Source organism: Xiphophorus couchianus, chromosome 11, assembly GCF_001444195.1.
Source record: "Xiphophorus couchianus chromosome 11, X_couchianus-1.0, whole genome shotgun sequence".
NCBI lineage: Eukaryota > Metazoa > Chordata > Actinopteri > Cyprinodontiformes > Poeciliidae > Xiphophorus > Xiphophorus couchianus.
This window is the reverse complement of record NC_040238.1, coordinates 20,518,887-20,539,411: the sequence shown is the minus strand read 5'-3', so window position 1 is coordinate 20,539,411 and position 20,525 is coordinate 20,518,887. Positions and strand designations below refer to the sequence as shown.

Below are 20,525 nucleotides of genomic sequence, written 5' to 3'. Positions count from 1 at the left end.
AAAAAAAAAAAAAATTTTCCAATGCAACACAAATCAGACATCCTTAAAGACAGCATTTACAGCATGTTGCATGATAATCCCAAGAAAAAGAAAAAGAGATCACAAGGGAATACAAACAGCATTTCCTCCCACAAGTCATCACCACAAACTGACCTCATGGCTTCTGTTTTCTGATATGTAGACGTCCGTGGAGTCCCTGCTGAAACGCTCCAACGTCATTGAGTAAGAAAACATGTTTGAGCATCTTTTTTCTTCTTTAAAAGTGTCCTCCACCCAAACTTTAAACCTCTCTGACTTACTTTTGGCCTTCTGATGCATATATTCAAAGGTAAAGCACTCAGGAATGTCTGTTGCTTGGTCAAGGAAATAACTGAATTATCAGCCAGAGCAGAAACATGTAAACAACCTTGCAGCTGGTATTATATGCATATTTGTATTGGAGGGGGGGGGGGGGGGGGGGGGGGGGGGGGGGGGGGCAAAAAAACCCAGCATTCTTATAAATGAGCGTAGCAGGTTGATAAGTGTCGCCTCTGGAGATTTTCCATCCTGAAGCTTCACCTTCAATAAAAAGGATCCTTCAGAAAATACCTCTGTGTATGAGAAGAGGTAGAGGGTGCATGCAAGTGTATGATTCTGATTCATTTTAAGGAAAAAAAACAAACAAACAAAACCAAAACAAATCTTCATTTCTTCGGTTGAGGAAGCTCTTTCAAAATGCTAATTGTTTTTTTTTTTGGGGGGGGAAGTGTTAAGTGTCCCTGTGATCCAAGCAGCTCGCTTAGGCGCGCTTCATCCCTCGTCCCATCAAGCAGGCAAAGACCGTCATCACCATTTTTGGCTTGACCTCCACCAGGTCCTCTGGCAGGGCGTAGACACGAGCGCCGATCTTCCTCGCCATAGAAATGGCATATCTGGGGAGGAAATGGGTGTTTACTGAGGTAAGCTGTTCACATGTTAGCAACATAACTGGTCTGGTTAACTTTCATGGTACGATGACCTTGAGGAAAACCAAAATACCAGTTTCACGGTTTTACAACAACAAAAAAAAAGTAATAATTGATGGCATTACCACAAAATATATAACATGACCCAGTTAAATGGAAGACTTTTTAAGGAGTCATGATTAAATTCAGGCTGTCAAAAAGTTTAGTCGCTCAAACATTTATTTATTTTTGTCAGCACTGATGTTTCAGATCATGTAGCACACTTTGAAATCAGATCAAGGTGACCAGAGGAAGCACAGAGTATAGTTTTCATGAGATTATTTTTTTACAGAAAAAAAACACCTACTCCGTTTTGCAGAATTAGTGAAATAATAATAAATAGTGAAATAATATTTTCCGTATAACAATTTGTTTAGCAAAAATATACAGTACTTGCTCAATATAGTTTTAATTTTCAAGTAAATTTCCCTGTTAACACTTTTTTGTAGATGTGTTCTTTATAGAGAAAAATCTTCATTGATCGACAACAGCAACAAGTTGGGGAGGGGCTGATGTAACTTTACTGAAAGCTCCATACAGCTGAAGAAAACCCAAACCTTCTGACATTTCATTACAAGAAATGAAGCCATCATAATAGGAGGACAGAAAATGTAAACACCTTAAATCAAAAACTTTTGTAAATCCGGGGTCGGTTAATGAACCCGTATCTTAACTCAATTTCACACTTTTCACTGAATTCTTACTTGGCGTTGTCCAGTTTCTCGTCTTCAGAGAGTCTGCCGGTTTTAACCAGGTCGAAGTTGATGCTCCCAGGTTGAATGGCATCAATCAGCTCCAGAACTGCCAGACTGCTGCTTATCTCCTTGTCCTGAACATTAACACAAAGATCGCAACAAATCGACCAAAACCCACAACAAAAAAGGACCACAATCATTTCTACAATACAACCAGGAGGATCTACCTTAAAACTTGAGATCTTGGTAGATTTTCCAGCCTCTGCCAATGTTTTGTTCACCCATTTTACAATGATGTCATCATTTACTTTCTCTCCATCACCCAGTTCCTCCAGTACATTCAATGTGTATCTAAAAGAAGCAGCATATTTGTTATGACAATGACCAGAAAATGAAAGTGCAAAGAATGAAATATCAGACAAACGAGGACAGGGTCTGCTTTAATTAATAAAAATTGATCCAACATAATGTGGACGCCATTTTGATTTTGACAGTCAATTTGAGCAGCCTCTTTCTACAAGCTCATGTCCACTGAAAAACAGTGAAACTTAGGGATGGGCAATATGGCTGAAAAACCTATCACAATACAAGTGTTTCATATAGACAATAGTGAAATTTTGTAATATCAATAATTATTGACTAGTTTTTGTTTTAAATATCTGAAAAGTGCCAAACTGTTTTCACTCTATGCTGTTTTTTTATTTTCAGCAGCAGTTTAAAGTATTTTTTTTTTACTTGAAACTGCTGCTAGTTACTCAACAAGTTGTTGCTAGGTAACCAGAGTGGGTGAGCTAGTTGTTGCTAGGTGACCAAAGAGTGAGTGAGCTAGTTGAGGCCACCAACCTTGCTTAGCTATACGCCAGAGGTTGAGCGGCAAAGGCCTTTCATCCGCCTACATTTCCCAGAATTCTTTGCTGTTTTGAATCAGATTTCAGTGAATATTCTATCAGACATTTTCTATTGATATTGATCACATGTCTGTTGGAAACTATAAATTGGGACCACTAATCTTACTACACAATTTAAAGCAGCACTATTGTTTGTTTGTTTTCTCCATCAATGCATTTAAAATGTGTAGAGTTATTTGAAGTGTGATGAGGTAGATATCTCAGAGACCAGAGATACTGAAAATGTTCTGGGGGTGTTAATACATTTGAAGGAAACTGTTGTGACATTTAATTTAAAAAAAAACACTGGTGTACAGTTATGCTCTCATGATGTGATCATTTCCTAACAAGCTGACCATTTCCTTCATTAGGCTACATAAACAACCTGATTATTTTGAATACAGAAACGACTGATGCTACAGAAAATTTGTCAAACGTTGAATTTCTTCACAGGTGATTAAGTTCCAAGTAAAAAAAAAAGAAAAAAGTGTGTGCTTAAGCTTAATTTAGGTCTAAAATGTGACATTGTGATGGAGTACCTCCTCATGAGCTGCCACACCAGTGCCAGAGTCAGGGTAGGATTGCCATCGTTTAAGTCCTGCCCACCGATGCCAACAAGAGAAAACTTGGTTGTTTTGCCCAGCTCCACTGCATAGTTGCAATTCTCCAACTGAGGAGGGGGACAATACAAGCGTCAACACAAGACGGCAAAAACCTGGAAACAAAACAGAAAGGACTCTGACAAACTACCTTTTTCATATTTGTTCCCAGTTTGGGATAAGGCGGCTTGTTGACCTTGTTGTTCCAATCGACATCCACTTTGATTCTCTCGTAGAGCTGAAGGATGACCATGGCATCCTGCAAATCTCTGCAACATCCAGTAGATCAGTCAACATCAAACCCCTCCATGTCGGAGTCGTCAAAGGGGGTTTGTGGTTCGTTTCTGTAGGCAATACTTACACATACAGATGGTTCACAGTGGGGCTCACGCCGAGGGAGTTCATCCAGTTTCTGAATGTTCTCTCTTCTCTCGTCTCGCCTAGTCCAGAAAGGATTGTGAGATTTAGCGGACTTAATGGTGACTGCTGATCATGTTTTGTAATAGTTCTCATTGTATGTAGCGTATAGCTAACAAAGCCAGAGAATAGATGTTAATTTTTATTCCAAAATGTGGTATTTGACTCTTCTGTGGCAGAAACCTAAAAACAGTTCCATTTCATCTCTACTGACTGAGAGAGCGGTGCTGAAAGGACTGAATGTTTCCGTTTGAGTAGTAATACCAACAGAGTCATATCTTGTGACACGTCAACTGATCAGAGGCTAGATGGTCTGATATCATCCAACGCTCGGTTCCTTTTTTCCTTCTTGCATGCAGTTCGCTTTGCATTCATCAGCCTTTGGGATCATTTCAGTGGACGCCCAGTCGCCTGTTGATTTGAGTAGCGGTGCATCGCCTTCATAGGGGCTACGATGGGTTGATTTTCATTCACGCTAATTCTGATGTTTGTTGCTGATAACAGTGTTTCCGCCACCTCTCCCAACTCACAGCTTGTACATACTGGTTACAATCGGAGCTTAGCCAATGGTGTTGACCTCTCCAAGTTTGTTGTCTTGCTGAATGTGATAGCAGTGTTTTTTTGTGCTCCCAACTTTGAGACTTGCCTGCCTTGGGCTTGATCACCTGGTGGAGAACATGGTCACTGTGGCTTCTTCTAAGAAGAGCCAAGCATCTTCTGATCAGGGTCTTTCCCACAAGAGTTGAGTAGTTGTCTACAGAACTGCCGGAAATTAAATCTTTTTTTCCCCTGGTACACCAGTTGGACACATCGATGGCAGTGACTGGGTTCTCTTCTCCACCCATGCCTGAGTTGGCTGCAGAGGAGGATGTGTTGTCTTTGGCTGCCTGTCACTTTAGAAGTGGAGGAGGAGGTGCAGTCTACCCTCAGAGTGAGACTGGCTCTCTCCCTTCGTCTCAGAGTGCAGCTAGTGGGTTCGGTGACAGCTCTATGCAGGACATCCTGCAGGTGATGTCCTCTGTAAAGCTTGCAACACCAGAGGGTGTGCTGGCCACTTTGGCACATCTCATGTTCGCCCTCTCTGCATACCGTCAGGAGATTAGTAGCACAACTACAGACATTTGCATTAGTGATTCAGTGCTTCAGACCTTTCATCATTAAAGCCCGGTGGCGTCTGTCAGCAAAGCCTCTGGCAGTAAGTAGGGATGAAATAGAACAAAAGCGATGACCGCCAGAGAGTCTCTGCATTATACACAGACTTTTGTTGTTGCAGTTTAATTCTGAGGATTTATTTTCATACCCACCCCCCAGAAGGTCCCAGTCGATGTCCTCGTTCTCCGGTTTGGTGAGCGCTGGGTATTTGTTGAACAGATTGGCCACAAAGGCAAGGTTGAGTTTGGGGTTCCCGCTGACGACGTCAGTCGGGGTGACAAACTGTCGACAGCCGAGCCGGTCGGCCTGCTGCAGCATGGCTTCTGCCCTCTTCAAGTCATCTTTCTCCTGAAAGACACACAGATGCCACACACATGTTCGGGTGAGAACTACAGCACAGTTGGCAACGCGTGGAGAAATTCAGCTGTGGGAGGTCAATGTGCTTACGCTGAAGCCTGCCATGTTGATGTCGATGCGTGGCCGATTCTCCTCTGTGCCTTTAGGGGAGATTTGATTCAGAAGGTGGAAATAGGCCTTTGAGTCCTAGGAACAAAAATATAATTAATAAATAAGTTATTTGGGTCTTTATACAGAAAAAAAAATTAATAATAAAGCAATTGTAAAGTAAAATTAATGGAACTCCACGACAAAAAAAAAAAAATCACTTTCCAAAAGCATTCACACCCTTTGAACATTTTGTTACAATACAACCACAAGTTTCGGTGGGATTTTATGTGATCAAGGAAAGACATCCACAGCTTTTAAAATCTTTTACAAATAAAAATCTGAAAAGTGTGTAAAACATTTGTATTTAGCACCCTTTATTCTGAAGCCCATAAATAAGTTCCAGCTTAGGCAAGAGCATTCTCGAGGCTGGGGACAACAACCCTACACATGCAGCCAGATCAAAGCATATAATTGTTAAAAACAGCCATTTTAAGGCCAATAATTATTTGTTACTTAAAACACGTTGGCAAAGAAACTGATATTTTACATTTAATGACTACACTGAACTTTGTATCACCACATCAGATTACGCCTTCATTCCTATTAAAGGAGCAGCTGAGGTGGGTATGTGGGTGAGGTTGGTAAACATAAATATGAGCTACCTTTGCTGGCGTCTGCTGTGTTGGTGGACTTAGTTACTGGTCAGGTGGAGTTTGATGATGGGTTTAAAAATCCCACATCCTCTCCTTTAAATTCGGAGAATTTGACATTCTATTAATTTGACATTTAAATATGAAACTAGACCATTCTTACCTTGATGTCTGAACTGAAGTTGTTGATCTTTGGATAGCCAGCGTTCTCCAGGTGAAAGTTGGCCCAGCGCAACAGCAGCTCCTCCGGCGACAGCTTCATCAGGTCCTCCAGGGTTTCTCCGTCTCTCAGCAAGGCCGCAAGGGCTGGGGAAGGGCGATAATCATCCGTTAATCTACTCGACAACACACCACTGGGCCCTGGTGAGGGGGCTTAAGCATGTGTTATGTAATTGTAACCTGTCCCCGATACCTTCATTTCTGCTGAGCTCGATGTCGGCAAAGAGGCCAATCTTGATGATCTGCCACAGGAGGCCCAGCACCAGATGGGGCTTCCCTTCTTTCAGGTCCAAAGCGCCGATGTTCACCACATGGCAGCCGATGGCAGACGCCGAGTTCAGAGCCAGGTTCAGGTTTTCCTGGAGAGCACGAGTCAGACGTTTTAGCGCCTGCAGGAAACTTTAACAGAATGCCTCCGACAACCAGTCAAACTTACTTGTGTTGTAAATGGGGTCAGCTTCTTCTTATTGATTGTTCTCTCGTCAATGGTGTCTGGAACTGACAGGTTGATCATTTTGCTGTTCGAAAAGAAAAAAGAAAAAAACCTGGTAAGTTCGCTGGAACATCCATTTGAATTTAAAAAAAAAAAAAAACTAAAGAAAAAGAGACAAGATTTTTAGGGCTCAACAAATCGTTTCTTATCTAATAGTTTCATGAAAATAGGAGATAACATATAATCATAATGATCATATGTTGTCGTTTCTGCTTGGAGCATATTCAGATTGACTAAGATTCAAGTTTATCAATTTTATTGCACTACCACTGCAGGTGAGAAGTTTATAATTTGGACATTTTTGGAGTTCTGTACATTGCAGCCCAATTATCAAAACACATTTATATCCCCGTTTTCAATTTGGTTTAAATATTTGTGTGTTTAAGCCATTCTAATGTTGCAAAAACAAGCATAGATATTTATCCCTTTTTAACAATTTAACTGAATTTCTTTAAAGACAAAAAATATATATCCTTCAGCATTACTAGTTACACAATCTTTTCATACATAATTATCTACACAGAACACAACCAGAGGTTGCAGAGGCGTGCAGGTGACCTTATGTTGCTGTGAGACGGGGGACTCACCAGAGCACAATGCCGTCTCCCACAGTCTTGAAGAGAGCGTCTGTGTTGGGATCCATGGGCAGGACATGTTGACAGTCGGGATCCTTTTCCAGAGCTGTGTTGATCCAGTTCACAAAAGCGTATCGTTCCTCCTCTGCAAGTGAATGTGGGCACCAAATGTGTTAAAATTAAAAACCACCTTGATTTGTGCATTATTTGTTTCCATTAAATCAGTATTTGTTCCATTTTTCTATTTCCATGAAAGGTGTGACCAATTCTAATCCATTATTTTCTCATGGAAAGTACTCCCAGCTCAGTTCCTTTGTGTTCACCTGTGACGCCGAACTGGAAAGTTCCACTGATTGAAGCTATTAGTAAACTATTAGTAACACCAACATGTTCTCTCTCTGCTTTAAATGTTTGAGTGCCAAGTCCCCCCTGCTGTGCAAGAAGACATTTCTTTCCACCTTCTGCATTCCACGACAAAAATAATATAATCACAAATAAATATTTGACCACACCATGCGTGCCACTGATGTAATGAGATACACACTGTCAGGAATGACTTCCCGTATAAACAAATTATTAGAATATCTTTCCACTGTTGCTACATGTTTGCTCTGAATGAATGGTTGATACAAAAAGTCAACAATTGCTTACAATCAGCTGAACTTTCTTACATATTTTTTATCAATTGCCATTAATCAACTGAAGTTGGTATTGCATTGATCGATTAAACAGGAATGTATGACTTTTAATATTAATTTATGAACTAATCTTTTGGAAGTGTCTTATAAAGTGCTATGGTACAACATTAGCTCTGCATACGTACTATATAACAGAAAACAACTAAAGAACTACAGTACATTCCATTGCACTTTATCATCAACAATGTCCATTGCAGAGGTTCACTTTAGCCTTGGGTTTCTTTCTCTGGAACTGAAACACACAGGGTTCAAAGTCAACAGCTCACAACAAACATTAGAGTCACATACCAGAGTACGAGTGTTGTGTGCCTTCGCTCGACAGCTCCGATGTCCCGCCAATCGCCAGGATGCCCTCCTTTTTGTTGATGGCCTTGAGGAATGTTTTTGCAACTTGACTGCCCTTCAGCTCCTTGACAATCTGACACAATAAGAAAGAATAATCAGAAAGACAGAAAAGATAAGCGAGTCCATTCAATGTAAATCTGCACTGGAAGAGGACTAATTATCTGCTTAACAAACAAAGATTAGACAACTTGAACAAAAACAGACTAATGCATATTAAACTGGTAGTCCAAGCAAAGTAAGACTGATATACAAAACTATAAAACCTAACCTTTCCTTCTAATCATATTGGCTGCAAACGGACCAATCTTATGAGAGATTTTACCTCAGAAGTGGAAAAATACTCAAAACATGATTAACTTGTTTTATTCACAGTACTATAAAAGGTTGCCGTCAATCACACACTGACCACATTCACTGCACAAATGTTCACAGCAAATTAGGTTTACACAGTATCGCTTTATATAAATACCAAGAGAAATAAATCTATTTTGTACTTTGCTCTGTTCACAGAATCACTGTTATGTTCATAGATAGTTTGTTGCAGAGCTGAACATACCAACTGGGTCTCTACACATCTGCTTGTTCAGCATTTGCACAAAAGTGTGTTCAAGCTTTTAATTTGTGCAATAAATGCTTTCACAACCTGACACAAGAGATGATGCTAAAAACACAAACCTTGTTTGTTTTTTCACATCAGGCCACATTGAAAATATGTTGCTTTATGAAGTTGTAAAAATGTAAGTTGTAAATCTAATCTCCAAATAAAAGACAGATTTCACTGTCACTATTCATTCAATAAAAATGTAACAAAAATGTCAAAGCTGTACATAAAAGACAAAAATCAACTTTTGCTGCATTCAGTGGACTTAAGAGATAAATCACAATTAAATGATTATCTTGATAAATTCATTAGCAAGTATGACCACCTCTATAAAAACAGTTCTTATCCACTTTTAAAACAGGCCCTGCCGTCTTGCAAGAAAAACAAATTGGGGTGCATAAAATAAACACACACACTAGTTGATCTGGACCCTCATCAGGGTTTTTGCATCCTCCAGTTTGACTCTTATCAGCCTCTCGCTTGTAAATCATTACAGCAGTATGACTGACGTACAATACAGTCTTAGTGGAATAATCCAGCAGTTATTTAAAGCCTGAAGTGATGCATTTTGCACACGTCAGTGACAAGTGTGTGTTGAATGTGGAAAATAGCCTCAGGTTCCTCTACATCAGGGGTCTCAAACTCCAGTCCTCGAGGGCCGCAGTCCTGCAACTTTTAGATGTGCCTCTGCTGCACCACACCTGAATAGAATAATTAGGTCATTAAGGCTCTGGAAAACTGATCTATACAAGGAGGAGGTCATTAAGTCATTTCATTCCAGTGTTCTGTACCTGTGGCACATCTAAAAACTGCAGGACTGTGGCCCTCGAGGCCTGGAGTTTGAGACCCCTGCTCTACATCATTTCTGAATGCAGTAACTCAAACAAACAGTAGTAGGCTCGCTTTATTTTAGCCAATGCTTTGGGCCAAACGGGTTGATTTAGCAAAGAGCCGAATGATTTTTAAAAAGAAATCTCCACCAAGAAGTTGTTTTATTGTATCACACCAGTCCAATTACTAAAACTTCATTGACATTGCAAAATGTCAACAACAACTAAAAAACAGTAGGATGTCACTGCTTTCAGAGATGACAGCAAAAAGTAAAGCAACAGGGCGTGCCGTGGTGGCGTAGGGGTTAGCGCAACCCACATTTGGAGGCCTCAAGTCCTCGACGCAGCTGTCGCGGGTTCGACTCCCGGACCTGGCGACGTTTACCGCATGTCTTCCCCCCTCTCCTTCTCCCTTTCCTGTCAGCCTACTTCATGAAAAGGGACTCTAGAGCCCACAAAAAGACCCCCTGGAGGGGTTAAAAAAAAAAAGTAAAGCAACACATAAGATAAGCTTTCTTAATGGTATAACTTATTGAATATTTTTTATAAAGCTTCAATGTTTCATAAAACTTTTAAATTGAATGAGTTGATGTCAGCAGATCTACGCTATTAAGAGTAAAAAATATAATGCATGAGAAGCACTGGATATTTTGGTCACAGAAGTAACAGCCAATATATTGATTATAATATACCAGGAAAATGAAACATCCTGTGCTAATAAAGATAACCATATTTCAAAATATGATTGAAGCCATCAATATTTTGCACAGCTTAGCATTACAGTTTCACTAACTGATGTAAATATGTGGTGACTTAGACAATTGATCTTAATAAGGAAACTATTAAAACATCTGAGGTTGTAATGGATGTGTGGGGTTTTCATAGGAAGTCTCAACGAGTAAAATGTTTGAAACTTCCTGCTGCTGAGGCTATCAGTGCGGAATCAGTGAGCTCAGCCCCACAGGCGTTGGTGTGACCACAATGAGCTATTCAGCTTGGCATTACTCAAAATGTTTAAAAGCCACAGCAGGCTTTGCCACAAACACACACAGTGGTGCAGGACACCAACTTAAGTTACTCATGGACTCCAAGTGATAATGGTCACCGCAACAAGACAACGTTGACCAAATGATGATAAAGCGCCACTAATACCTGCAAAATGTGCATGTTTTCATTCTTTACGTGTATTTAGCTTGCACTGCTAAGGTAAAAAGATTTTAAGTAGTGTTTTGTCAAAGTCTTATGATTCACTTCCCTTTCACAGGAATCCCATAAAGTTCCTTGGAAAGTATTTATACTGTTTGAAATTCAAATGAGAGAAAATGCAAAAAGGCTCAAAGGGTATGTCTAATGAATTTACACATGTGGAGACTAAAATATCTGCCTATTCTTTAAAAGGAAAATCTCCGGTTCAAATTGGACAAAAGGTTTTTCCATTAATTCTTAAATAGATTTAAGTCTGGACTCCCACCTCTACAGTTTTTTTTTTTTTTAACTTTTACTCTCCCATCTTCCAAACTCAAATGAAAGAAAACACTGCATGATGCTGCCTCTACTGGATTTGGACACAGATGCACTCAACACTTTTTGATAATTTGTTAAACAAAACAACCTGAACCAGGAAAACTGTACAATTTTCCCTTCTACTTCTAAGTTACGGTATAAACTACTTTATTGATCCAAGTTGTGTTTGTAACAAGACAATATCTGGTAATGTTCAGTGGCGGGGGTTTGTATGTGGGCACAGCATCACTGATTAGCGGCACAAGAACTTTAATTAGGCCACCTTATCTGGAGATTGTGTCATTTTTTCAACGTATTATCCATCTCATATACTGTCACAATATAGTGGCAGTTTTAACAAACGCATAAAAAGAAAAAGTTTTAGAGAAGCTGCATACTGCAGCTTTAAGGCAGAGGAGATGAAGACTGATTTACAGTCCAGAACCTAAAATAATTAGCATTAAAATAGTCACAACAAGCTTTACTTAGCTTACCGACAAAAACTCTTCAAAGCTGATTTTGTTGTCCTTGTCGCGGTCGAGTTTCTGCAGGATTTCCCGGATCATGTATCCTGGTTGGGGGTGGCCGCTCTGTGTAAGAAGCTCGCCGAGCTCATTATCAGAAATAAATCCATTTTTGTCCAGATCTGGGGGAAAAACAGAGGCAGAGGATCCAGATGATTCTACTGCTGGAGCACATTTCAAAATGCCAGACCTGGGATGATAACCAATGATGACATTTCCTGAAACTCCTAACAGCTTTGGTGTCAAAATTGCTCAAATCTTCAGTCAAAGCATTATCCATTACAGGATTGTAAAATGACAGAAAAAGCTCAGGACTGACTGGGGGTTTTCTCCAGCTATTTGAGGTATGGAGAAACCGCTCCACCTCCAATAAATGTTGCTTTGCACTGCTGGTCAGCTGGGCTGAAGGAATGCTACCAAATTTTTCCCCTGCTTACAAAAACAGCTAATGAAGCTTTCTTAAGAAAAAACAGACAGTCCTGGCAAACAAACTAAAGGAGCGCCACCCTCAAACTAGATTCTCAACCTTTCTCTTTTTTTTTTTTTAAATGAAAGGGGCTGAAAAAATAAATACAACTACATTCATCAATATGTTGAAGCTGTAGCCACACTGAATGACTTACCAATACTGTCGAACATCGCCCTCATCTCCTCCGCCTCATCTTGCGTTATTTTTATGGACATTTTTCTGTGAGTGACCAGACGTGGTCAGTCGGAGGAAGATGCGACTGCGGAGAGAACAGAGTCATCATCACCAGGGTCTTAAAAAAATAACAGGAAGTTAGATATGCTTTGCAAAGCCTTTTGCGTGTTCACCTAGAAGAGTCATTATTCCGCCTTCCTCTCAAGCAAAACCTAAGAGTTACTCCCCACATCTCCAGCTCAACGCCCCCGCCTCCTCCAGCTCTGTTAATTACATCAGCTACTCCTTTCAGCTCTTTGCCTTTTCCCAAGCATGTTTGTTGAAACCAATCAGAGTGACTTCCTGTTTGCTCTATTGTGCAGCACAAGCTAGCACTGATAACGACCAGTAGAGCCAAGCATTCAGATATTTTTCTGATAAATCAGTTTCTCCCCCCTATGAGTAAGCTTAAAAACAAACTTCAATTTTTTTTTTTTCCTCTTACAATAAAAAAAAGTCAGCATGTGTACCCAGCGGCTGTAATTAAAAGCCATCAGAGGCGTTTTGGGTTTTTGTCACAACAGGAAATAAAAAGAAACCTAAAATCCTTCTAATACAGAAAAGTTAAAACGCTTTGACACGCGAGGATGCAGGCCCCAAAAACTGGTTACTTAGCAGAACAAAAACCTCTGTGTTCCCAACCTCCTCTGAGGCAAAGTAACCGTCTAAAAATCCCAGAGAGAGAGAAAAAAAAAGGGGGATTTTTTATTTTTTTTTGGTTCAGGCCTTTTTCCCGGCGCAGGAATGCTCGAGGCCAGGGCAGATCGGGCTTCACTTCACTGAGAGGTGTGAGTGTGAGGGAGTATGACTGCATCTCTGCGGCCAAACCGGAATGGCGGCATCCCTCCTAAAAAACAAGTGTTGGTATGAACAAGACCAAGTTTATTTTCCAGCTCAACAGGATTTTTATTTTTAAGAATAAAACTGCTCCACGATAATCAAACTGAATATATCACAGCAAATTAGCAAGCAATCCGTCACATAGTTGTGCCTGGAGCACAACATTTTTAAAACCTTATTAGGAAATTCTGCAAGTTAATCCTGACCAATCAGATTTGGAGGTCTTTTTATTTTTTAAAGAACGAAGCGCATTGTTTGGGCAAATCAGGAGCAAATTGACAATGAACAAAGCCCTGCATCCTCCCCTGAATGAAACTAATAATAGTGGTTAAAAAAAAAAAAGATGATTCAACAACCATGTGGCCTGTGAGAAGTGACTCAGTTCCTATAAAGCTTTTCCTACAGACAAAACAAAAGGATGGATTAAGCCCAAAGTGCAGACTGATTCAAAACACCAGATTAGCAGCTTTAATTAGCCAAAATACTAACGATGTTGGTTTCTCTGCTTTTTCTGCAAAGCAACTCTAAATCAGGGCAAGTCAAACTCCTCAAACTATTAGGAAAAATGGCGATGCCAGCGTTTCTATATTTAACCGTTTTTTCCCTAAAGGATGTGAAAAAAAAGAAGAAAAAAACGTGTCTGCTGAGGACAAACCCGGCTACAAGCGGAGGCTGACAAAACATTACCTCACTCGCCGTCCCTCGTCCTGCTGCTGCCCTCAGCAGAGATGAGGGTGGAAACAGGACAGGGGTTAAGTACATGAAGCCAGGGCACAGATGGCGGAGGACAAATGTGAGCCGGATCGCCGACCGCGCAGAAGAATAGGGGGTCTGTAACCGCCGGGGACAAACTGCGGTAATAAATCTTGTTCCACGCTAGGAAAGGAGTCCCGAGTGTCAGGCTCCGAAAGACAGTTGGTCCCTTTCTGACAGCTGGACGGTGAAAACTCCTCACCAACTAAATGCTTCATCGGCAGCCTGAATGGAGAGGCCTGACAGGATGCCAATAGTTGGCTTTCAGGGCTGATAACGGCTGAACTCCAAATTAGACAGTTTTCTTTTAAGACTTTTTATGACTTCATCTTGTAGCGTTTCACCCACCAACAAATAAAACAATGCTGAAACTGGCCTCAGACTCTGCAGCGTAAAGGGCCATTTCCATCAGGACAAACAAGAATCAGTTAAAATCTCTAGGAGAATACAGACAGGAAAATCACAGTCTGCAACCAGAAATACCTTCTATGCCCCCAGAAGCTGGTACAGACGGGGGATAGATGTAACGATGCATTTAAGGTAGACATATTGAATCCAGTTCAAGAAAACTGGATTTAAAGTGTTCTCTTATGATTGTAACTCAGAAACCAAACTGATTGGGTCGGATTAAAACTAGAGTTTCCATCCAGTTAGCCAAAAATAAGGTCAGCATATAAACAAAATCTCATAAAACTAAAACTCTTTACTTTTACAGAATTTGTAGAAACCATTGGTATTTATTCTAATAGATTTTTGAAAATAAAATTATTTTGGGAGCACATCTTTGCATACAGTCAGAGCATCCCAAAAACACAACAAGCTACTCTGAGAAAAAACATGAAGACTTTACCTCAGACAGGATCCTTCAGTACACAAATTACATCATGTTGTACCATTACACCAACAGACTCCATACTAAAACTATTCAGTCGTATTTTCTAATACGGTTTCTAATACTCAAGCATTACTGCCCTGCATAGTTAAGATGTTTTCCTGCTTCTAACACCTGATTTAAATGACTGTATTTCAGTAAAAGCCTGGTAATCAGCCATCAAATCAATTCAGGTGAGCTGAAGTAGAAAAACATGAGGGAAATTTGATCAAAATCTGGAAGAGGTGGATATTGTGACTTCTCTGACTTGTACTTCAAGTGCAAACGTTTTCATCATTGGATCTCCTTAATAAAACACTCACTGGTCCGAGTCTCTGTAATATAAAGCATTTGAACTAGGCAACACTTTCATTTTATCCGTCTGCTCAGCAAATATTGGCAATAATTATTTTGGTCAACTTAAAATCATAACTAAAAAAAAAAACAAGCCTTTATGTGGCTGCAAAAGTTGAATTAGGTAGTTGGGAATGATCCTGCTGTTACTTTTTTCAGAGTAAACACAAAACCCTCACTAAAGCACAAGACAGAATCTGAACAAAAAGTATGGATAGAGATACAAAAACATAAAATTAAAAACTTAAATCCAATTGTTTTCAATGTCTCGGCTCACGTGTTTTAAAGCAGCTGTTAGACAGCTTTCCTCTTCAGTTCAGTTTACCCTGAACTGTTATACTGCCATGTTTCACTCCAAACAGCAGCATTTAATTGTCGAGACAAAAAAAAAAAAAAAAAAAAGAAGCACACTGGTGTGCTTTACAGTCGCTTTTAATTCAATCGCTGGAGCCAATTAAAAAGCGAAGGGCTGAACGCAGATGGCGAAGTTCAATGGGAAGGGCCGACACACCCCGCCCCGCCCCTCATTCGCATTTACGTGGGAAATGTGAGGCACACAAATAGAGTGGGCACCCTTCCCAAGTGTGGTTACGTTCATATGCACACACCCTACAGCGCAGCCTGTGAGGACATAGACGCCTTTTTTTTTTTTTAAACCGAGTCGCAATCGGCTGCAGATGTGAGGCAAACTGAGTCACCAAACGCTCTGCCACACCAGACTCTTATTTCCTTTTCAAGGCTGTGAGCCGAGGACAAGTGAAGCACAGACCCGCGGTGCGACAGGTGAGGTGGTGAGGATGACAACACGCCCTGCATGGGGGAGTTTACAGAACTCCGATACCATGCACAGCTGCAGGAATAACACCAGTAAGGGTTTAAGGCTAATACCATAAAGCAAAGATAAATGATAACGCATCATGGAAATATTCAAATAAAGCTCTCCCTCCACACACTTTCTACAACTGTCCCCAAAGCCTGCTCTCTTCAACCCAGACAAGCCACTAGACGAATGCTAATTAAATAATGAAACATGTCAAAAACCATGTTTTGTCCACGGTGCCAAAATGAGAATCCAAACAAACAAAAACAGAAACCCGAGAATGTCATTAAGCAGGTTACTATAGGTGTCGCTGAATCGGTCGGGTTGGCCGCAGGTAAGCAGCCACACCTACACATGTTTGCCATTACTCAACAAAAGCATTGAAAAATATGATCCTTTAAATACAGCCCAGCCAGACAGTGCAGGTTTCTGTGAAGCCATGCAAGCAGTTTCTGAAAGAGTCTGTGAGCAAGTAGAGATAAAAGTTTCACACAAAAAACCAAACATACAATATGTACATATGCCTTAATGTGTTACTGCTGTATTGATGTGGCTGCTTTCCCACCAGCAGTTTTAGTTGCTGGTGTCTAAACATTAAAAGTTGTTTAGAATACGGTGTTTTGCACAGATCATGTGTCCGTTTGGGAGAAAATTTGTCATCGCTTTAACAATTTAAAGTACTTTTCTCTAATCTGCTAATATTCTACCCAGTGGCAGTTCTACACCACCTTTACTGGGTGGTGGGGGTTAGTGCAACACTTTTAAAAAAAATTCTCAGGTAAAGTAAAACTGAAGGCAAAAAATGAAATTAGTCCAAAGAACCAATTCATTATACTTTCTGTACCAGCACACATCACCGTAAGAAATTGATTTATTATGATCTCTTTATTACAGGAACTAATTCTACTGGGGCACTGTCCCCTGCTGGCCCCCCATTTAGAACCGCCCAGGGCTCTACCATGAACATTAACAACTAGGAGATTACACAAATGCATTGTTGGTTTGGTCAGGAGTCAAAATGTCGTCTTTAGGTGTTACTGGCCTAAACGGAGGCTATCGGCAAATAGAAACATTTGCCTGAATAAAGTGACGGGAGTTTCCACTGCCTGTATGAAGCAGAGCTGCCCCTCCCACACCTGTTTATGGACACGACCAGCCAGTTGGCTAAAAAACAAAAGATACAAAACATTTCCTTTGCTTACATGAGACACAGAAAGTCATTATGTAAAAGCTAAAGAAGAGCCACACCCTTTATTTTTTAATTAAGGTAGTAGTGTTTTAAAATCACAGTTGTCAAGCTACATGCTAATCAAAACACATTTTGTTTTAAAGTTAGTTTGCTTAAAAATAGCTGGTAAGAAAATTAATTATACAACTTTAATGCTGCATTATTTTAGCAGCTGGAAAAGCAGTTATGTTTAAATAAAAGCAAATTCATTTTGCTAATTTTGTTTTAATATCCAATTTTGTTGCCATTTCACCTCTCAGGCCTAAGCTTGTTTATTTATAGCAATGCATAATTTTAGAATCATTTAAAATGTTTTCACTCTAAAAAGCAGCATGTTATTATAAAACAACATGTAAGCTGATCGCTGCTCTTGTGTTGAACAACAAGGTGAGAACACCTGACGGTGCAGAAAGCAGAGCAACCTGTTCAAGCAGACACAGACACACACACACACACACACACACACACACACACACACGGGCGTGAGCAATGCCGCTGGGAAAAAAAAAAAGAAATTACACCTTTTCATTAAACCTGGCCACCCCGTCCTGACAGTCTGGTTTGTCCTCAACTCGATAACATCGCACTCATAATGTCTGGCTTTAAAATCACAGACATGTGCAAACAAGGAAACTTACATCACATTTCAGCCTGTGAAGATTGGAGACAAGTACAGCTAAAACGACTTCCAGTTTTTATTTAAAAAAAATAAGAAGAAAAATAAATAAATAAATAAATGTATTGTCTGCACTGCTGACGCCATCAAGAGCAAACAGCTACTTAGGAGTCTACTGAGTGCACTGCTGGGGAATTGTTTTCACAACACATTTCTTGTAAAAGTCATAATATTTCTCCAGTGATGCGTTATGTGGGTTTTGTGGAGGAGACTTGTTGTTCAACCTTGTTCCAGCCACTCATCCACAAGTGGGATCCCAGATGTAAAAGTGAGCTGCAAGCCCCAAAATGACTTCAGGAAAAATCTGGTGAATCACTCAGAGCAGCAAACAAGTTTACACAGACATGTTCTCAGTTCAAAAAAATGAAATAAAAAAAAAACACGTTCCCACGCTGTTCAAATGGTCAATCTAACACTAAATGTCTTTTTAAATTCCAACTATTGGGCCTTACCTGGCCTATTAGGGCACCACTCAGCCGGGAGTGGACTCAACCAATTAAAAAGAAGAACATGGCTTTGTTATCGCGAGAAGACGGAGCACAAACTTTACACGCAGAAAGAAATAGTCTATAACATGACATATCAACCTGAATGGTGGGAAGCGTAAAGAAAAACACGACAGAGGCTGAATGGTGTAGGCTGCACCTTTACAGCTTCCTCCAGTCAGTCTGTGGCTGAGCCGCCTCTTTTTCTCCCCAGCTGACATTTTTACTGCCATACGAGCATATTTCAAACGCTACCGAGAATATTCTTTTGTACAAATGTTAAAACGCCAACTTGCACAAACAAAACTCCTCCCATGTTCAATCTCCATGGGTTCATTTTGATGTGTGCGCAAGTTACATCCTCTGAAAAGTTACCACTAGGAAATAAAGTAAAGGGGTGTTTACACTCCTTAATGATTTTAGTGCTAAATGTGGGCAAAGGATGAGGGTGGCAGTGATGAACAAGCAGCGGCGCTAAAGCTAGTCAGCTAGCGACGGACATGCAAGTTTTACAGGCAGGAAACTATCCCCATTTATTCCTGGAAATCCATCCCTGTGATACGGAGGATGGCGGCTGTCTACAGTAAGACCATGACATAAAAAAAAAAAACAAATAACCCCAAAAGACAAAATAAAAGCAGTGAAAAGTTACTGGTCAAAAACTATTTCCCATAAAATTGGTACTCACGATGTCGGTGCTCCAGAAATCCCAGACAGCGTCCAGCTTTGCAGCCCTGCCTCCTCCACGTAGAGACAAAAGTAGAGAGCAGGAATTTTGTCCCCGCCCTGATGATGACCTCACCTCACAGGCTCTATGGAAGGCCAATGAGGCCGAAAAATGTTAACACCTAATTGTATCTTGTGAAACAACTGAATATGACTGTTTTACATTGCAGTCAGTCTCACGCTGAACTGTGTATTATTAATTCTGACCAATTTATATTAATATTAATTTGATTAGTGTGTATCTCTGTGTTATTGGCAATAATTTCACCTGGTTTTTTTTTAAAGTGCCTTCAAATTACATTTGTTGTGGAGGGGTGGTGTAAAAATGATTTGAAGCATGGAGTCTGGTCATATTTTATACATTTTTAATTTTTGGATTGGTTACTACCTGTTGCTTGTTTGCTCTTTTTAACTGGACTTTCTATATAAGTTTCACATTTTAAATTAACTTTACTTTTCAATTGTATTATGCTTTATTAGGATATACACCAAGATTTAAAAACACACACAAAACTCCATTTGCCAATTAGATGACTTCTGAAGGTACAGGATTTTTGGGTGCAGTGCTGAATACCAAAAATACTTACAATTTTAAAATTCTTTTCCTTCTATTTCATAATTATTTGTCACACAAAATCAAAAATAAAACACTATGAATTACTAAAAATATTAGTTTAATTTGCAGGGTTATGCACCATATTTGTCTAAAACTCCTACAGTTAAAAAACTATTTAAAAGGCTAATTTTTTGTATTTCTCATTCACAGTTCATATTAGAAATAACTATATCTCAAATGACAAAGCTAATCTTTATGTTTTTCTTAAATACATTTTTTTTTAAACAAATCATAATACAATCATTTTTTAAATCATATTATATTTAGGGCTGCACAGTGGCGCAGTTGGTAGCACTGTTCCCTTGCAGCAAGAAGGTCCTGGGTTTGATTCCCGGCCGGGGTCTTTCTGCATGGAGTTTGCATGTTCTCCCTGTGCATGCGTGGGTTCTCTCCGGGTACTCCGGCTTCCTCCCACAGTCCAGTGATTGATCTAATTGAATGTGTGTGAATGGTTGTTTGTCCTGTATGTCTCTGTGTTGCCCTGCGACAGACTGGCGACCTGTCCAGGGTGTATCCCGCCTCCCACCTGGAACGTAGCTGGAGATTGGCACCAGCAACCCTCCCGACCCCATTAGGGACAAGGGTGAACAGAAAATGGATGGATATTATATTTAGACATATATGGAAGACACAATATCAAAACTGAAGCTGTCAGAAAATTTTTGTAATGTTCTTCACGTTATGCATCAAAATCAAAATCAAAAAGTATAATTAAACAAAAAATGAGGGCTAAGTGAAAGAATGGAATAAAAATGACAAAGGAAGGTGGTATCATCAGATTCAAAAGAGAAAAAGAAATGAGAGCAGAGAGGAGAAACAGAAGAGAGAAAATACTATTAGAAAGATTAAGATTTGC

General features: G+C 40.0%; 1 protein-coding gene across 2 annotated transcripts; it reads right to left on the bottom strand.

The window, feature by feature from the left end:
* Positions 1-695: 695 nt before the first annotated feature.
* On the bottom strand, positions 696-19,150 carry pls3 (plastin 3 (T isoform)). 2 transcript variants are annotated; one of them, XM_028031716.1, is made up of 16 exons: positions 19,016-19,150; positions 12,242-12,346; positions 11,589-11,740; positions 8,104-8,233; positions 7,130-7,262; positions 6,486-6,567; positions 6,243-6,408; positions 5,994-6,136; positions 5,181-5,276; positions 4,886-5,081; positions 3,526-3,604; positions 3,316-3,433; positions 3,105-3,235; positions 1,906-2,029; positions 1,688-1,812; positions 696-911 (listed from the first exon to the last, which is right to left on the bottom strand). In XM_028031716.1, the coding sequence occupies exons 2-16, from the start codon at positions 12,300-12,302 to the stop codon at positions 779-781; spliced, it is 1,869 nt and encodes a 622-aa protein (XP_027887517.1). In that variant the 5' UTR covers positions 12,303-12,346; positions 19,016-19,150; the 3' UTR covers positions 696-778. The 2 variants fall into 2 exon arrangements, with proteins under 2 accessions (XP_027887517.1, XP_027887518.1); XM_028031717.1 differs by lacking the exon at positions 19,016-19,150 and adding an exon at positions 15,396-15,414.
* Positions 19,151-20,525: the final 1,375 nt, after the last annotated feature.

Excerpts from the sequence above, each read along its gene's own strand:
- pls3 (XM_028031716.1), bottom strand. The coding sequence starts at position 12,302 with ATGTCCATAAAAATAACGCAAGATGAGGCGGAGGAGATGAGGGCGATG. Across the intron at positions 5,082-5,180 it reads TCAACATGGCAGGCTTCAGC|GAGAAAGATGACTTGAAGAG; the intron begins GTAAGCACATTG and ends TGTGTCTTTCAG. Across the intron at positions 912-1,687 it reads GAGAAACTGGACAACGCCAA|ATATGCCATTTCTATGGCGA; the intron begins GTAAGAATTCAG and ends TTTCCTCCCCAG.